The sequence below is a fragment of the Alligator sinensis genome, unplaced genomic scaffold (assembly GCF_000455745.1).
Source record: "Alligator sinensis unplaced genomic scaffold, ASM45574v1 scaffold400_1, whole genome shotgun sequence".
Lineage (NCBI taxonomy): Eukaryota > Metazoa > Chordata > Crocodylia > Alligatoridae > Alligator > Alligator sinensis.
The window spans coordinates 2492351-2506716 of NW_005841897.1; the positions used below are offsets into that span (position 1 = coordinate 2492351).

General features: G+C 44.5%; 1 protein-coding gene across 1 annotated transcript in view; it reads right to left on the minus strand.

The window, feature by feature from the left end:
* ST6GALNAC1 (ST6 N-acetylgalactosaminide alpha-2,6-sialyltransferase 1) overlaps window positions 1-14366 on the minus strand; it is a 35274-nt gene that overhangs the window by 19454 nt on the left and 1454 nt on the right. Inside the window, exon 2 of the mRNA XM_025197509.1 lies at window positions 4731-5586. Within this exon, the coding sequence (XP_025053294.1) occupies window positions 4731-5586 (856 nt within the window). The remainder of the gene's footprint in view (window positions 1-4730; window positions 5587-14366) is intronic.

Below are 14366 nucleotides of genomic sequence, written 5' to 3' on the forward strand. Positions count from 1 at the left end.
ACTCTTTCCTGCCTATGCAGGGGGTCGGACTCGATGATCTATTGAGGTCCCTTCCAACCCGAACATCTATGAAATATCGCAGCACAGCAAAAGGCCAAATAACTTGCCTAAGTCCACAGCACCAGAATTCAGGAGTTGCTGCTCTTGGTCGTATGCCTGGACCACTGTTACTATTAGAGTAGTGCCTAGAAACCTGAAAGCCACTGTGGCCAAGCGCTTGGCAGACTAAACAGAAAAGGGTTGGGAAGAGAAACAAAAGGGAAGTAACTCACTCAGGGTCACACAGATCAGAGGCAGAGTCAGGAACAGGAACAGGTTAACTGGGTCCCAGTCCAGTCCTCTTGGCAACACCTCCCTAACCATCCCTTCAAGCTGTCTATTGTCTATCTGACCTGTCCTTATGAACTTCCTCTGCCCGGCCTTCTACAACCTCCTCACCTCACGCGTTCAAGGACTTACCTCTCCCCACCCTACCCCATTCTTCTTTGTGCTTTTGTGTTTTTCATTTCTCCTTCCTAAATGTAAATACTTTGCATTTGGTTTTGTTTTTTTGGTACCGGATCATGGAGATTTCTGACCGTATTTATCAAGAATGAAAGTGTGGGTCAGTCACAAGTTTTCTAAGCATATTCTCCCAGTCATTACTAAAAATACTGAATACAACTGGGCTCAGGACTGAACTGTCAGACCCCAATTGAAATGAACTCTCACCGTACCAGTAAGCCACTGCCATCTATTGTCAGACTGAGGTTTTCCAACTGGTTCTGCACCCTGTCATGGTGATTTTATCTAAATCATATTTCTGTAATTTGCTAATGAGAAGCTATGGAGGATAGCATCAAAAGCCTTGCTAAAATCAAACACCGAACAGGTTTCAGCAAGATTTGCTGCCCTTTTGTGTTTGCTTTCTGCATGAATTCTAACAAAGAGATTTCCAGCAGGCGCGTTCACAGAAACTGCCAGTTTTAGAGAAGAGCAGGAGAAAACAAATTCTGAACTCACATTGACAGTAGAAACATGATTCTAACACGTGGCATGGTACAAACGACACTATGGAGTGTCGTCAGCTCTGACAACTCTTTTGGAGATCCTTACTAGACAGATGTGCTGCTTTTCTTAAAGCTCCTGCTCCTGGAGTCATGTGCAGCTCTGCTTTCATTTTCAATAAAAGTAAGTTTCTAGTCCTCATGGCTTTGAAAATAGGAACTGAGGCTCAAAACAGCTAGAAAACAAATGAAAAATAAGACAAAATGCTCTTTAAAAATCATATGATCTTTAAAACAGTCTCCTCTTTTCAAGACCGTGGCTGCTTACAGATGTAAAAAAAACAAACAAACCAACCTAGTGCTTTACTTTAATCTTAGTGCACTCTTGTGCCAAGTACCACTCATGCCCAGAAGAAGCATTGCATTAGTTTGACCCGGCTTGCCCAACATCTGTATAGATTGGGCATTTCAGTGGGGTTTTTTGGTGCTTTTATCTAATAGCTGATTCAATGAATTTTAGATACAAGCGCCAAAAGGCCCTGCTGAAGTGCACCAATCTATACAGATGCTGGGGAGCCGGGTTGAACTAATGCACTTCGTCTTCTGCTAAAGCACTGTTTTTGTGTTATTTTTCATGTCCATAATCAGCCTTCCTTATGATTTTTTGAAAGGTTAGGGTGTATACTATTGATCTCAGGACCCAAATCTCCCATTAGAACTGTCCACTCAAGCTGCAGAAATAAAAATAATATTGGAAGAAATTTCCCAAAACCTCTACCCCTCAGAAAATGTTACTGTCCTGTTTACTTGGGCAAGTTTTATGGGTGGGCAGGTATAAGTGATATCAATTTAAATTCACATGTGAGCTTTCAAAAATGTAACACTTCCACATAGACAAGGCCTAAGCTGATAGCCCGACAAATAGAAAACAAAGCATATCTGTGTAACAAAATATGTGCTATGATCATCTGCTTATCTCTAATTGTGGCTCAATAATACAGTAGCATGGCCCTCATTATCTAGATCATGCACCTGTAATATGTTGGGAAGAGCAGCCCCTTGAATCCATAGCAAGCCACACTGCATTATGGGAGCAGTACCCTAGATCTGGGGCAGCAGTGTTTAGTCTTTCTAAGATACTTTTACAGATCTGTTTAATAACAACTTGTTATATGCAGGAGGAAGTTTCGACCTCCTGCTTGCAAATAGCTATGCCTCTCTCAATTGCTTAACAGCGCCAAAGCATTTTATTTAGCTAGAGTGGAAATGATGGTTTAATTATACTAGGCAATTATATTGACCCAGCCCATTTATAAGTCATAATCACAGCAATCAAAAGCCTTGCTTTTATCCAGCATTTTTCTATTGGACACACCCACACCCTGTGGAACTACAAAGCGTGTTGCTAAAAGAGGATCTGCAGCACACACAGACACATAATAGATTATTATCCAAAATCTATCCCCTTTCCTGTCATTTTCCTGTGTCTGTAATGTAAATAATAATCAGCACACACCCCAGGGGACTTGTCCACACCACAGCAGTCACAGATCTTTGCAAGGATGGTCCTAATCGTGCCCCATCCAACCTATGACCACAGGCACACTCCAAGCCTTCAAGTATACCAGTGAGGTTAGTCCAGGCTTGTTCTTCTGGTCTGCTCTCAAGACATCGGTCTCCAGCATGTCTGTGAGTAGCCACTGGAGATGAGCTGAAACGAGCCTCATTGGTGAACTTCCCACTTTGGGGAGTGTCAGCCAGCATGGTTAAACGGGGCATTCTTGGGCTTATCCCCATCAGGACCCACCACCATTGCAATATAGGCAAGTCCATGATAGCCAGTCACTGGCCTCCTTTGAATATTCTCACTGGCAGTGCACTGCACTTGGCCATGATTCATGAGCAAAGGCTAAAGGAATTGGGTTTCTTTAGTGTAGAAATCAGAGAACTGAGATATATGAAAGGCCAACACTGCAGGAACCAACTGTTTTCCAACACTGCTGGGGGAAGAACAAGAAGATTCTGCTTAATTTGCCACAAAGAAGATGGAGATTGGATATAAAGGACACTCTTTAACCACATGAGCATTGAAACACTGAGACACGCTACAGAGGCATGTTGTGGAATCACATTCATTGGAGACTGTTAAAAATAGGATGGGCAAGCATCTGTTGGGGGTGGTCTAAGTATCACTGACTACCACAAAGCACAGGGTTGGACTAGATCGGTAGTTCTCAAGCTTTTTAAATCCAAGGCACCCTAGATAGATTTGAGGCACCCGTCAAAAATGTCAGCTCTTAGTTTTGACTCTTCTTTTGACTACAGAAAAATAATAGAGCAGTTTTTTCTGCTGCAGAGAACTCAGAAAGACCACAACTCTGGATTTCTATTTGAAATCTCTGGATTTATCTTGTGAATCCTGTTTGTAAACCCCACAGTGCTAACACTGTGTGACACCCCATGGCACATCTGAAAGGATCTCAAGGCACCCCAGGATACCGTGGCACCCTGGTTGAGAATCACTGAACTAGATGATTTCCCAAGGTCCATTCCAGAATTGACAGGGGAAGAGGTGTGAAGGGAACCCCCTCATATTTCACCAGCTGGGAATATACTGACTTTGTGAGTTGGCAGGAAGTGAGAAGCTAGAAGAGCTGTCAAGAAGTAGTCAGAAAGGCTTTTGACACAGATTTCCCCTACTTAGGAAAGTTTTTCAGGGTACCCTAAGGTCTGAACTGAAACCAATATAAATCTAACCCCCCATGTGCACTCTTATTCTGGTATACAACATCTGTTCGACAGGGGGTTTGCGGAAAGTTTGCTTCCTACATAGATGTGAATAAAGAATAGCTGGAAAAGCAGAAGTTAGTTAAAAGTCCTAATGGTGCCAGACCAGACATGGAGAGAGCTCCAGGAGACCTTTATTCTGCAGATTCCTCAGTAGTTTGGTATGTTGGCTCATGGGTTTTATGTGCTGCCTCAAGGGAAACCTCCCCATGGTATTTCCAGGAACTGCAAGGCAGGGACAACACCAAGTGTGCTTCATCTAGCCTTGATAATGGCTCTCTGGGAAAAGCCTAATTGCAAATACAATCAGCCCTGGAGCTAACTCTCACTTATTTCTTCTAAGAATGCAAATGCTCCCTTTCAAATCCAGATTGAGACCAGGCAAAAAGATCTAGCCCACCATTCCCTTGTGAATTGGGCTGTGAACTTAAAGTAGAGCTGCCAATATCTTTAAGCTATTTAACTGGGACAAATGGGAGGAGAAAGCAGTAATCCATCTGCAAAACATTGGAGGTGGGGATAGAAGAGGGAGGAAGAATAAACTTTTCACTGAAAATAACATCTGTTCCTCCTAAATGGACATAATTAGCTTCTATGTCAAAGCCTTTTCCCAGGGTTGTGCTGGCAAAGATTTGTGAAAACCTACTCTTGCCCATCTTCATCATTGGCTATATATAACATTACACTGATTTTAAACAAAGGCTTGTTGTAGAGGCCTCCGTGTCAGTAGATATACAGGGGGGCTAAGCGAAAGCAAATTTTGGCTCCAAGAAATGATATTTTCTCCACAAACCCCAGTTCCTCCACCATTTTGAACCCTCCAAGTTGCTGTACTGGCTCCCTTTCAGGGAAGAGACTAATTAGCTATGTGACTTATAATTAGCTATGTGACTTATAAGGCTATGAGACCAAAATGTGAAGGCCAACCATGAGGTGTAATTACAAGACAGAGCTTACCGATGGTGGAGACAAACTGTCCAGGACATACTGGTCCTCAAAATCCCACTGGGGCTCAGACTTGAAATCAGCAGCCTTCAGCCTTTTCTTTTCTGTCACTGCAGAAACCTGACTCATGACCCTCTGGCCTGTGGGAACAGCTGGCTTCTGCGCTGCAGGGCTAGGGTGACCCTGGCCATGTGTCACAGGTCTCACAGCACCAGGCTTAGCTGACGTGGGGGCCACTTCCATTTTTGCCTGGTTTTGGGCTATGCTCTTATCCTTGGCTGGCTTGTCGTTGGGTGCTGCTGGTACACTGTTATCTTTGGCTGGCTCATTATTGGGCACTGCTGGTACACCATTATCCTGGGCTGGCTCATTATTGGGCACTGCTGGTACACCATTATCCTTGACTGGCTCATTATTGGGCACTGCTGGTACACCGTTATCTTTGGCTGGCTCGTTATTAGGCACTGCTGGTACACCATTATCCTTGACTGGCTTGTCACTGGGTACTGCTGGTACACCGTTATCTTTGGCTGGCTTGTCATTGGGTACTGCTTGTATACCATTATCCTTGGCTGGCTTGTTACTGGGCGCTGCTGGTACACCATTATCCTTGGCAGGCTTGTCATTGGGAGCTCCTGCTACACCGTTCTTGGCTGGTTTCTCATTGGATGTTGGTCTTGTATTCTTGCCTTCTTTTTGCTTCTCCTTGATGTTTACTTCATCTTCTGCTGTCCTCTTGACTACATCTTGTTTCAGAATAGCGCTGTTTGTCCTCAGAATTACCTCTTGCGGGCTCACCTCTGCTGCTCTAATCTTTTGGCGGTTCTCCTGTGACACTTCTCTGGCATTTTGAAAATGACTGAAAGCCCTGTATTCAAGCAAAAGAAAAGCAGAGGCATCAAACAGATATTCAGCCAAGCATTAAATATGCCTCATTCCCATTTAAACACTAATGGCTATGTGCATATACCTCTGTGTGCTTTATAGCCCAACTGCAGTAGCTATCACATTCCCCAAGGATTCATTGTCATAATGGACACTCAGTTACTGAAGAAAATGATTTCATAGTTTCATAGATGTTAGGGGAAATGGTTATGAAAATGGTTTCATAGTTTCATAGATGTCAAGGATGAAAGGGTCCTTACAGATCATCGGGTGCAGCCCCCCTGCACTTGGGCAGGACAGACTGCTGGGGTCAGATGACCCAGCAAGGTGGGCATCAAGACACTTTGTGCCCATTGTTTCTTGTCCTCCCCTGGGGGGCCTTGGTGAATAGATGCTCCCCCAGGCCCCGATGTGCACCCCTAATATACTTATAGGCTGCCACCGAGTCCCCTCTGAGTCTTCTTTTTTCCAGGCTGAACAGTCCCACATCTTTCAGCCTCTCTTCATATGACCTGCTCTCTAGGCCTCTAATCATGCACTCAGAGCTGTGTGTATGTGTGTGTGCGTGCACAATGATGAAGGGACAGAGTATGTGTCATGTTCTGCTTGAAATCCGCCTGTCTGAATTGATTTTGTGTAGGATTTCACCACAAAATAGTTATTCAGCACCACGGACCCACAAAATAATATAAATTCCCCTCCTCCCCACTCCAACCACTAAGCAAATCATACATCACCAGGACTTGTGTGAAAATGGTTCATGAAATATCCATGATCACTCATAGCTGGGAACCAACTCAGGACTAGGGGAAAGTTTGCTTCTGGCTAGTCAGAGTCCATGGGCACTGAAGCATCATCCCTCATGAAAGAGTCAGGATCACGGTGCAGCAAACACTGTGGGGATTCTGTATTCAGAATATGGGACACAAATGGTATCCTGTAGGCCCCTGGCCTCCTACCTTGCTATTTAACATTATTTGCACTGCAAAATGACTGTGCATGTCTACCTAAATGCTGGGGGCAGATCCAGCATGAAAAAGGATGCTGGGACCACTGGTTTCAATGCTTCCACAGAACACTGGCTAGGGCTGCTGGGGAGAGGCTTCCAAGCAAACTTCTGGGAGATGCTCAGACTAACACAGTGCAGGATCAGCACTGCACAGAGCACCAGCATGATGTTTGGAGAAGTGACACGTTTGTGCAAGCCCCGTTTTGGAAGAGGTTTAACTTAGTTTTAGTGTGGCCTGAGCCAGAGGCATTATGACCAGGTCCTGCACCCTGGGCAGCAGTTGGGCTGGCAGTGGCTACGATGCTTATGCCCCCTCTAATGGGCACTCGGGACTTGTGTACCAATTCTGTGCTTCCCCGCCCTATTAAGGCTATGGACAAATGTACAATGGTAGCTACTTTGAAAAAGAAAGCTGTTCTCCAGACTGTGCAGTTGAAAAGTTTCAGTCTTCCTAGAAGGGCAAGATCCACAAACCTCCCACTCAGGGCCCTGGCTGCCAGGCCTTTGAAAGGCAAATGACGAACCCATTTGTCTTCTACTGAGATTTGGAGCTTCAGGTGTTGTGTTTCTGGGCTGAGCCAGTTAGTAGTACCCTGCTCTTGCAGAGTTGCAGATCACTTTCCAAGCTTATCTGCTTCAGGCATCTGACAAACAAAGCCAGTTTTCTGGCTCTGCTGCCTGCCACCTGGGAGATCATCTGCCTTGATGGCATAACACAAGTTGTAGCTGTGTGCTAGGAAATCACAGAGACTGTTTAGTGTCTGGACAGGGAATCATGGTACATATGGTGTGCCTGGCAGTGAGGGGGAAAGAGGGTTGGATTTATGTCAGTACCTTGAACTAGGTTGCCTATGGGTACAGAAATGCCCTACAGAGGGGACAGAAAAGTCAGTGAGACTACCTGAGCAGAGCATTAGACTCCCTTAGGCATGTGGTGGAAAGAGGTATGCTGTAGCACATGGACTATCTTGCTTTATTCTGTCTGCCTGAGCAGCAGTAACACTAACCCAGCATGTCCGTTCTGTCACAGGCTCTGCCACTGGCTTGCAATGGTGCCCTGGGCAAGTCACTGAACTTTTCTCTACACAGCAGTCTTGAAATGCTATTAAATAGGGATAAAACCACATCCCTGCCTTAGAAGAGTGTTGAAAAGGGCCCTGAAGGTACTGATTGCTAAGCAGCATCAAGGCAGAAGCAGAAATTGTTATCTAAACAAATCAATGCAAAGCACCTTCTTTGACAAGCTCCCTTTGCCAGCCCTTTGCCTGACAAGGGCACTGCAGACTGAGACAAGGAACCTCCCAGCCCTGGAGGCTGCTCTGAAAGGGGGAGTGAAGCAGGCAAACAAGAGGACTGGCAGATCAGGTGTGCCTTCAGAGGTCCTCCAGGCTGTGCTATACATTTTCTGTCCACTAAAAACAGCCATGCTCTCTTTTAACAATGAGTCTCTTTTAGACTTTTTTAGCACCAGTGTAACAGAGGCTAAAATGACTAAAAAGTGATTAGCCCAACTGAGATTCATGGTTCTGACCTCAGGGCTCTTGTGAACAGCATATGACACTGGCCAAATCTCTGTGCCTGAGTGTGGATTGTGAGCTCTTGCTCACTGCATTGAACCAACCTGATTTTTTTTTCCCAAACATTTTTTTCTTTTGACCAAAATGAACATTTTCATGAAAAAAATCATTTTGGTTGTGGTTTTTTCAGGTAAACACATTTTATTTTTACTTTCAAGGGATTTTTTTAAAAATAGGTTGCCTGGAGGAGTTTCCCCACTTTCTGACACTTTCATGCTATGCCCCACCTTGCAGTGGGAAAAATGAGAGAAAGTGGGGGGGAACCATAAAGACCACAGAACCTTCAAAAAACGAAGTAGAAAAAAAGACACTGCCCGATATTTTCTATTTTGTCCAGCCCTATACTAAAGCTTGCAAAATGATTTTAAATCCTTAAATAAATGGCCAAGTGGGGCCATGTTGTGTCCCACAATACAAATACATGAATGCAAGGCTCAGAACACCGAGATGCCACAGTATGCCACAGCTGTGCATCAAAAACAGGCCATGGAGGGTAGTCCATTATGTCTGTGCAGCGTACTAAGAGTTTTCTGCAATGGTGCAAACAGGAGATGCAAGTGTGGCCATGGGATTTACAAGCCAAATATTGACCCCAGATGCGGTTTTAAGGAAACATTGCTAGGGTTTACAGGGTGCAGATAAGAAAAGTACAATGTTATATCACAAGCCAGTGGAGTGGGCTTCTGTCTCTTGAACTGTCAAACTAATGGCTTCATGCACTATTCATGTGACAATAAACAGACAAAAAGGACACATCAGCAAGTCCCCTGGAATTTTCAAGCTGTTACATTTTTAAACATTACAATAAAATGTGTTAAATACCCACATTTTCACAAATAGCCGAAGAGCACAATTACACCCATTTAGAAGCCCTGCTGCCTGATTTACAGGCATAACCAGATAATTAGGCCCATAAATGGATGCAGCTGTAGCAGCCATTATATCCACCTGCAATATAGAAGGCTGAGATAATGCCCAGCTAAAATTCAGGCCAAAATGGTTATTTATTTTTTCCAAAAAAATCACTGTTCTCTGCTCTCTGTGGGACTGATAGCTTCTGACACAGATTTCCGCAACTTAGGAAAATTTTTCAGGATACCCTAAGGTCTGAACTGAAACCAGTATAACAGCCTAATCCCCCATGTGCACTTTTATTCTGGTATAAGACATCTGTTTGACAGGGGGTTTGCTGAGATTTTGCTTCCTACAGTGACTAAAAGAGCAGAAAGTTTGTGTAGGCAGCTGGCTGAATTCCTCTTTTAATGCTACTCAGATTACATTGTTTTATCTAATTAATGTATTAGGGCGCACAGAGTCTCAGATGGGCATTTTTAATCACCCTGTATCTAATAAATAAATTACTATGATATCTTAAATATTATATTAAATAAAAAGCCTATAATATAAATAAAAAGCCCTTTTTTGCTTTGGTTTGTGCTACTTAAGAATAAAAAGTTTATGCTAAACTAAAGAAAGTCTCCACTAAAGGACACTATCATTCTTTAAATTTACACCCTGGCTTTGTGGCTCTTAAATATTTTGGTGTCACGTATCCTTTTTTAAAGTTGTTCTTCTGCTATGTGCCCCTGTGATTCTACATTGCAACCAAGAGAAACTCTAGTCTTCATTTTGTATTTATTTATTTTTTATTATTTATTTTATTATTATTTTATTATTTATTATTTTCCTTTTCCTCCTGCTTCCTTATTCCTTCCTCTACTGTACTGCAGAAGTTTGACAGGCACCTTCAGGAATATGTTTATACCAGTTTCAGAAATGCAGCCCTGGTCTATATGTAAAAAACCTTCCTGTGTAGACAAGGGCACAGTTGCACAGTCAGATCCAGCTGCCATTTTATGTCATAGGAAGATTTTCATTGACTTGGATGGGCATTGTATCAGTGGGGCTGTTGAAGCACTACCTTCGGGAATGCCCCATGATTGTGGAGTAGGAGTGCTCAAGCCCCAGCCCATGGGCCAGATCCAGCCCCTGGTACAGGGTCATCCGCCCGGCAGGGCTCCCCACAGGTCCGAACATCCGGCAGTGGGGGAGCAGTGACACTTCTCCCCTGCTGTCACGTTTCTGGACTTGTGGGGAGCCCCAGAGGTTGGATAGCATGGCCCTGCATGCTGGATCAGGCATATGGGGCAGTGCTACACCAGGCTGGCACAATGTGGGACCCCAGGACCCGATCCTGGCACACAGGGCCCAATCCCAGTATGTGAAGGCGGTGCAGAGCCCTGGGGCCCAATCCAGGTGTGTGGGGATAGATGGAGGCAGCACAGGGCCTGATCCAACTCATCGTGTTATGGTCATATTAACATATTCATATCACCAAATCTCCCCAGCCATGTGTCATCCTTTTTCTTTTCCATCCTGCACATCTTATCTTGGACTAAGCTCCAAATCAGATGTTTGCGGAGCCAGCAGATATATGCATCTGTGCCATATCCACATAGCCAAAATACATGGGAAGGAAGATGTGCGTCTTAGTATGGTACTTTATATCCACTATCACATTAATTAGCTTCCCTATCCCTTGATTATAGATATCTACATATTAATTCAAAACATATTACTGGTATATATGCCAAAATATGCAGATATGTCTTTCCTACAACTGGTGTTTATACACTGAATATTTTTTAATTTTCCAAAAATGTTTAATATTTGCCCTCAACTTCAGGGCTCATACAACCATAGGAAAATCATGCTGATTCACTAGTACAAAGCAAGGATTCACTGCAGTTGTACCAATGTTACTTTTCCTAATATGGGTTCAACTACTCAACTACAATCGTGATTTAATGCACCCTAAGCAGCTTGTGGGATGGAGATTAGAGCACTGGCTGCAGTGGCAGCAAGGGGCAGGGGGGTGCAAAAAATAGAGCAGTGTGGGGTGGGGGGCAGCAAAAAGAGCAGCCCCGGGGCTGGTGCCAGTGTCTGGGTTTTCCCCTGGGGCTGCACAGGGGAAGTGGACAGAAGTTCCATGCATCGGTTTGACCTAAACTGAATGAATCTGATACTACATAGATCTAGGTTTATCTTAAACCGGGTCCTGCAGTTTTTAGCCTGGTTTGTGTGTGTATCATCTGCGAGGCTTGGGGCGTGGTAAAGGGGTGGTTGGAGCTATGCATACAGCCCATAAGGCTGAGAGACTCGGGAACCATCCACAGTGAAGCAGAACATCAAAGTGGGGTAGAAACAACAGGGTTAATAGGATCTAGTCTGACCATGTCCAAAACTAAAGCTCAAGGGCAGCCTCCCTATATTTATTATACCAACAAGACGTGGCAGGTAAGAACAAGGGTGCTTGTAGGGCGAAGGACTGGCAAGGTTAAGAACCTGGGGGGGTAACACGGCCACCCCTAGGTACCCCACCCTGTTACAGTGTGCATGGAACTTCTGTACAGTTACAGGTTTAGACTGATTGCTGTTCACAGAGAGCAGGTCTGTAAGCACAAGGTGTAAGGTCAACACTGAGACAAGATAAGTTTAAATCAGGTGGCCATTTTGAACCTGATTTAATCTCCTGAATCTGTGTACTTAGCCCAGGTGTTTGCACACCTCATAGTGCAAATATTAAATGGCACTCTTAAAAGGCTTCCATGGCCCCCAGGCTAGGGCAACCTGTTGAAAAATACTGATTTAGACTGTGGCATACAAGGTTATTCAGGTAGATGCGATATCTTTTATTAGATTAATTGAAAAGTTGGAAAAATTGTTCTTTGCAAGCTTTTGGGCACAGGCACCCTTTTTCAGGGATAGGGAGAGTCTGCTGGTGCTCTTTCTAGGATTGAATAGAAGCTTAAGCCAATATGCAAAATGCAGGTCTGTGAAAATGCAAATGTGGAGCAGGGAAGATCAGAGATAGGAATTAATGGGTAAGATAAAGGTAGGTGGAGAGGAAATACAAAAGAGGGAAATGTTGGCAGGTGATAAAATATGACTGGTGACATATAGAGAGGTCACCTGGGTTTATCAGATGGCAAACAGGTTATACTGTGCCGTAAATCCAATATCTATATTTAGTCCATGTTTATTTGTATTCAGTAGATATATGATGTGTACTTTGTAGTCTCATCTATGAAAGCTATTTTATTAATTCCCTTTGAGGATTAGAACTGAGAAATTGGAGACAGTGGTTGCCTTGTGAGAAATGTGCCCCGACAGGTAATTGGGTATTTTTGTCTTTGATAAATTTTTGGTGTGTGTTCATTCTGGTACACCGTTGTTGTTTGTGTTTGGTTTCTCCTACATAGTTTCCATCAGGGCATTCAGTGCACTGGATGAGATATATTTCTGGAGGTGCAGGTGTAAGATCCAGGAATGGTGATTTAGACTGTGGCTGCTTTGGGCCAGGGACTAAGTACAACAGAGCTCCAATGTCCATCAAGGTTTCTAAATGCTTGTGTAACACAAACAGACACTAATAATAATGTGAATGTGTATGTATAATGCCATGGTCTATATATATGCACACAACATAGGGGCAACTATACATTACCTGCCAAAATATGTTTTATCCACTCTTTCATGTGAAAAGTGTTAAATGAATATTGTATTCATTATATGAAATACAGTCCATGACAAATAGTACTAGATACAATTCACATGTCAATGTCTATCTCCTGTTTTTACCAGACACTGATAGGGGTTGCTTCATCTCTATGTTGACAGAAATATGCTGCATTAATACATTTCCGAGGGGGGGGAATCTACATTTCAGGCCAAATTCCATTCTTGATTCTGATGTAAATGTAAGGGAGGAATGCCACTGAGTTCAGATAGTTTCCTCTGGACTGACACTGATAGAACTGAGAACAAACTGTGCCAAACAGAGTAGTTTCTAGTCATATTCAAGTAGTATACATTCACACTGTATAGATAAGGACACCTCCTGACCAAGACAGGTGACATACACAAGGAGTACCCAGGTACGTAACAGGGGTCCAGATAGTCTTGAAAATCGGGGGGTGGCACACGCAGCAATCCAAGGCCTTAAGTGCCTCTATACAAATACTCATAGTATGGGGAATAAGCAGGAGGAACTCACCCTCCGAATAGCCTGTTCAAACCCAGACATAGTAGGGCTCACAGAAACCTGGTGGGATTCATCCCACAACTGGGCAGTAAACATTAGGGGCTATAGGCTTTATAGGCGAGATAGAACAGGAAGGAAAGGCGGGGGGTGTGGCGCTCTACGTCAAAGAGCAATACACATCCTCTACCAGCAGGATGGGGTCAGAGGAGGGGCGGGCTGCAGTGCTCTGGGTCAGGATACAGGGGGGTCGTGGGAAAGGGACTTAATGGTGGGGGTCAACTACAGACCTCCCAACCAAGGAGAAGAGCTAGAACACGAATTCTCGGGTCAGTTTGCAGAGGCACTTAAGGCAAGGGATGTAGTTGTCATGGGTGATCTAAATTACCCGGACATCTGCTGGGAGGAGCAGTCAGCCAGGTCGGACTGCTCACGGAGGTTCCTGGTCAAGATATAGGACCTCCACTTAACCCAGGAGGTGCACAGTCCTACCAGGAGGAATGCCCTGCTGGACCTGGTCCTGGCCACAGCGACGACCTGGTAAGAGGGCTCCAGGTCCTCGACCATCTGGGCAATAGCGATCATCGCTTGCTGGAATTCACCATCCAGCGCAGGGTGCCAAGGGCCTGCAGCAAAGCAGTAGTCCTAGACTTTAAAAGGGCCAACTTCGATGAGTTGAGGGGATTAGTGGGAGAGGCGCTGGGGTCCTCAAGAGTAGGGGAACTCAGTGCCCAAGATGAGTGGTCGTTCCTTAAGGAGACGATACTCAGAGCCCAAGGGGTGACAATCCCAACAAAAAGCAAGGGGGGCAAGAGTGCCCAAAAGCCTCCCTGGCTCACCAAGGGCATTTGTGAATGCCTGATTGCCAAAAAAGAGGCGTATACCCGGTGGAAGGGAGGGGCTATCACCAAATAGGAGTATAACTCCACCACTTGGGTCTGTAGGGGGGCTGTTAGAAAAGCTAAGGCAGATACGGAGCTAGGGCTAGCGTCAAGGATCAAAGATAATAAAAAGTCCTTTTTTAAATATACAGGGAGAATGAAGAAGGCACCAGTTAATGTGGGGCCCCTGCAGGATATGCTGGGCAATCTGGTGGTTGCACCAGAGGAGAAAGCAGACCTCTTTAACAAATTCTT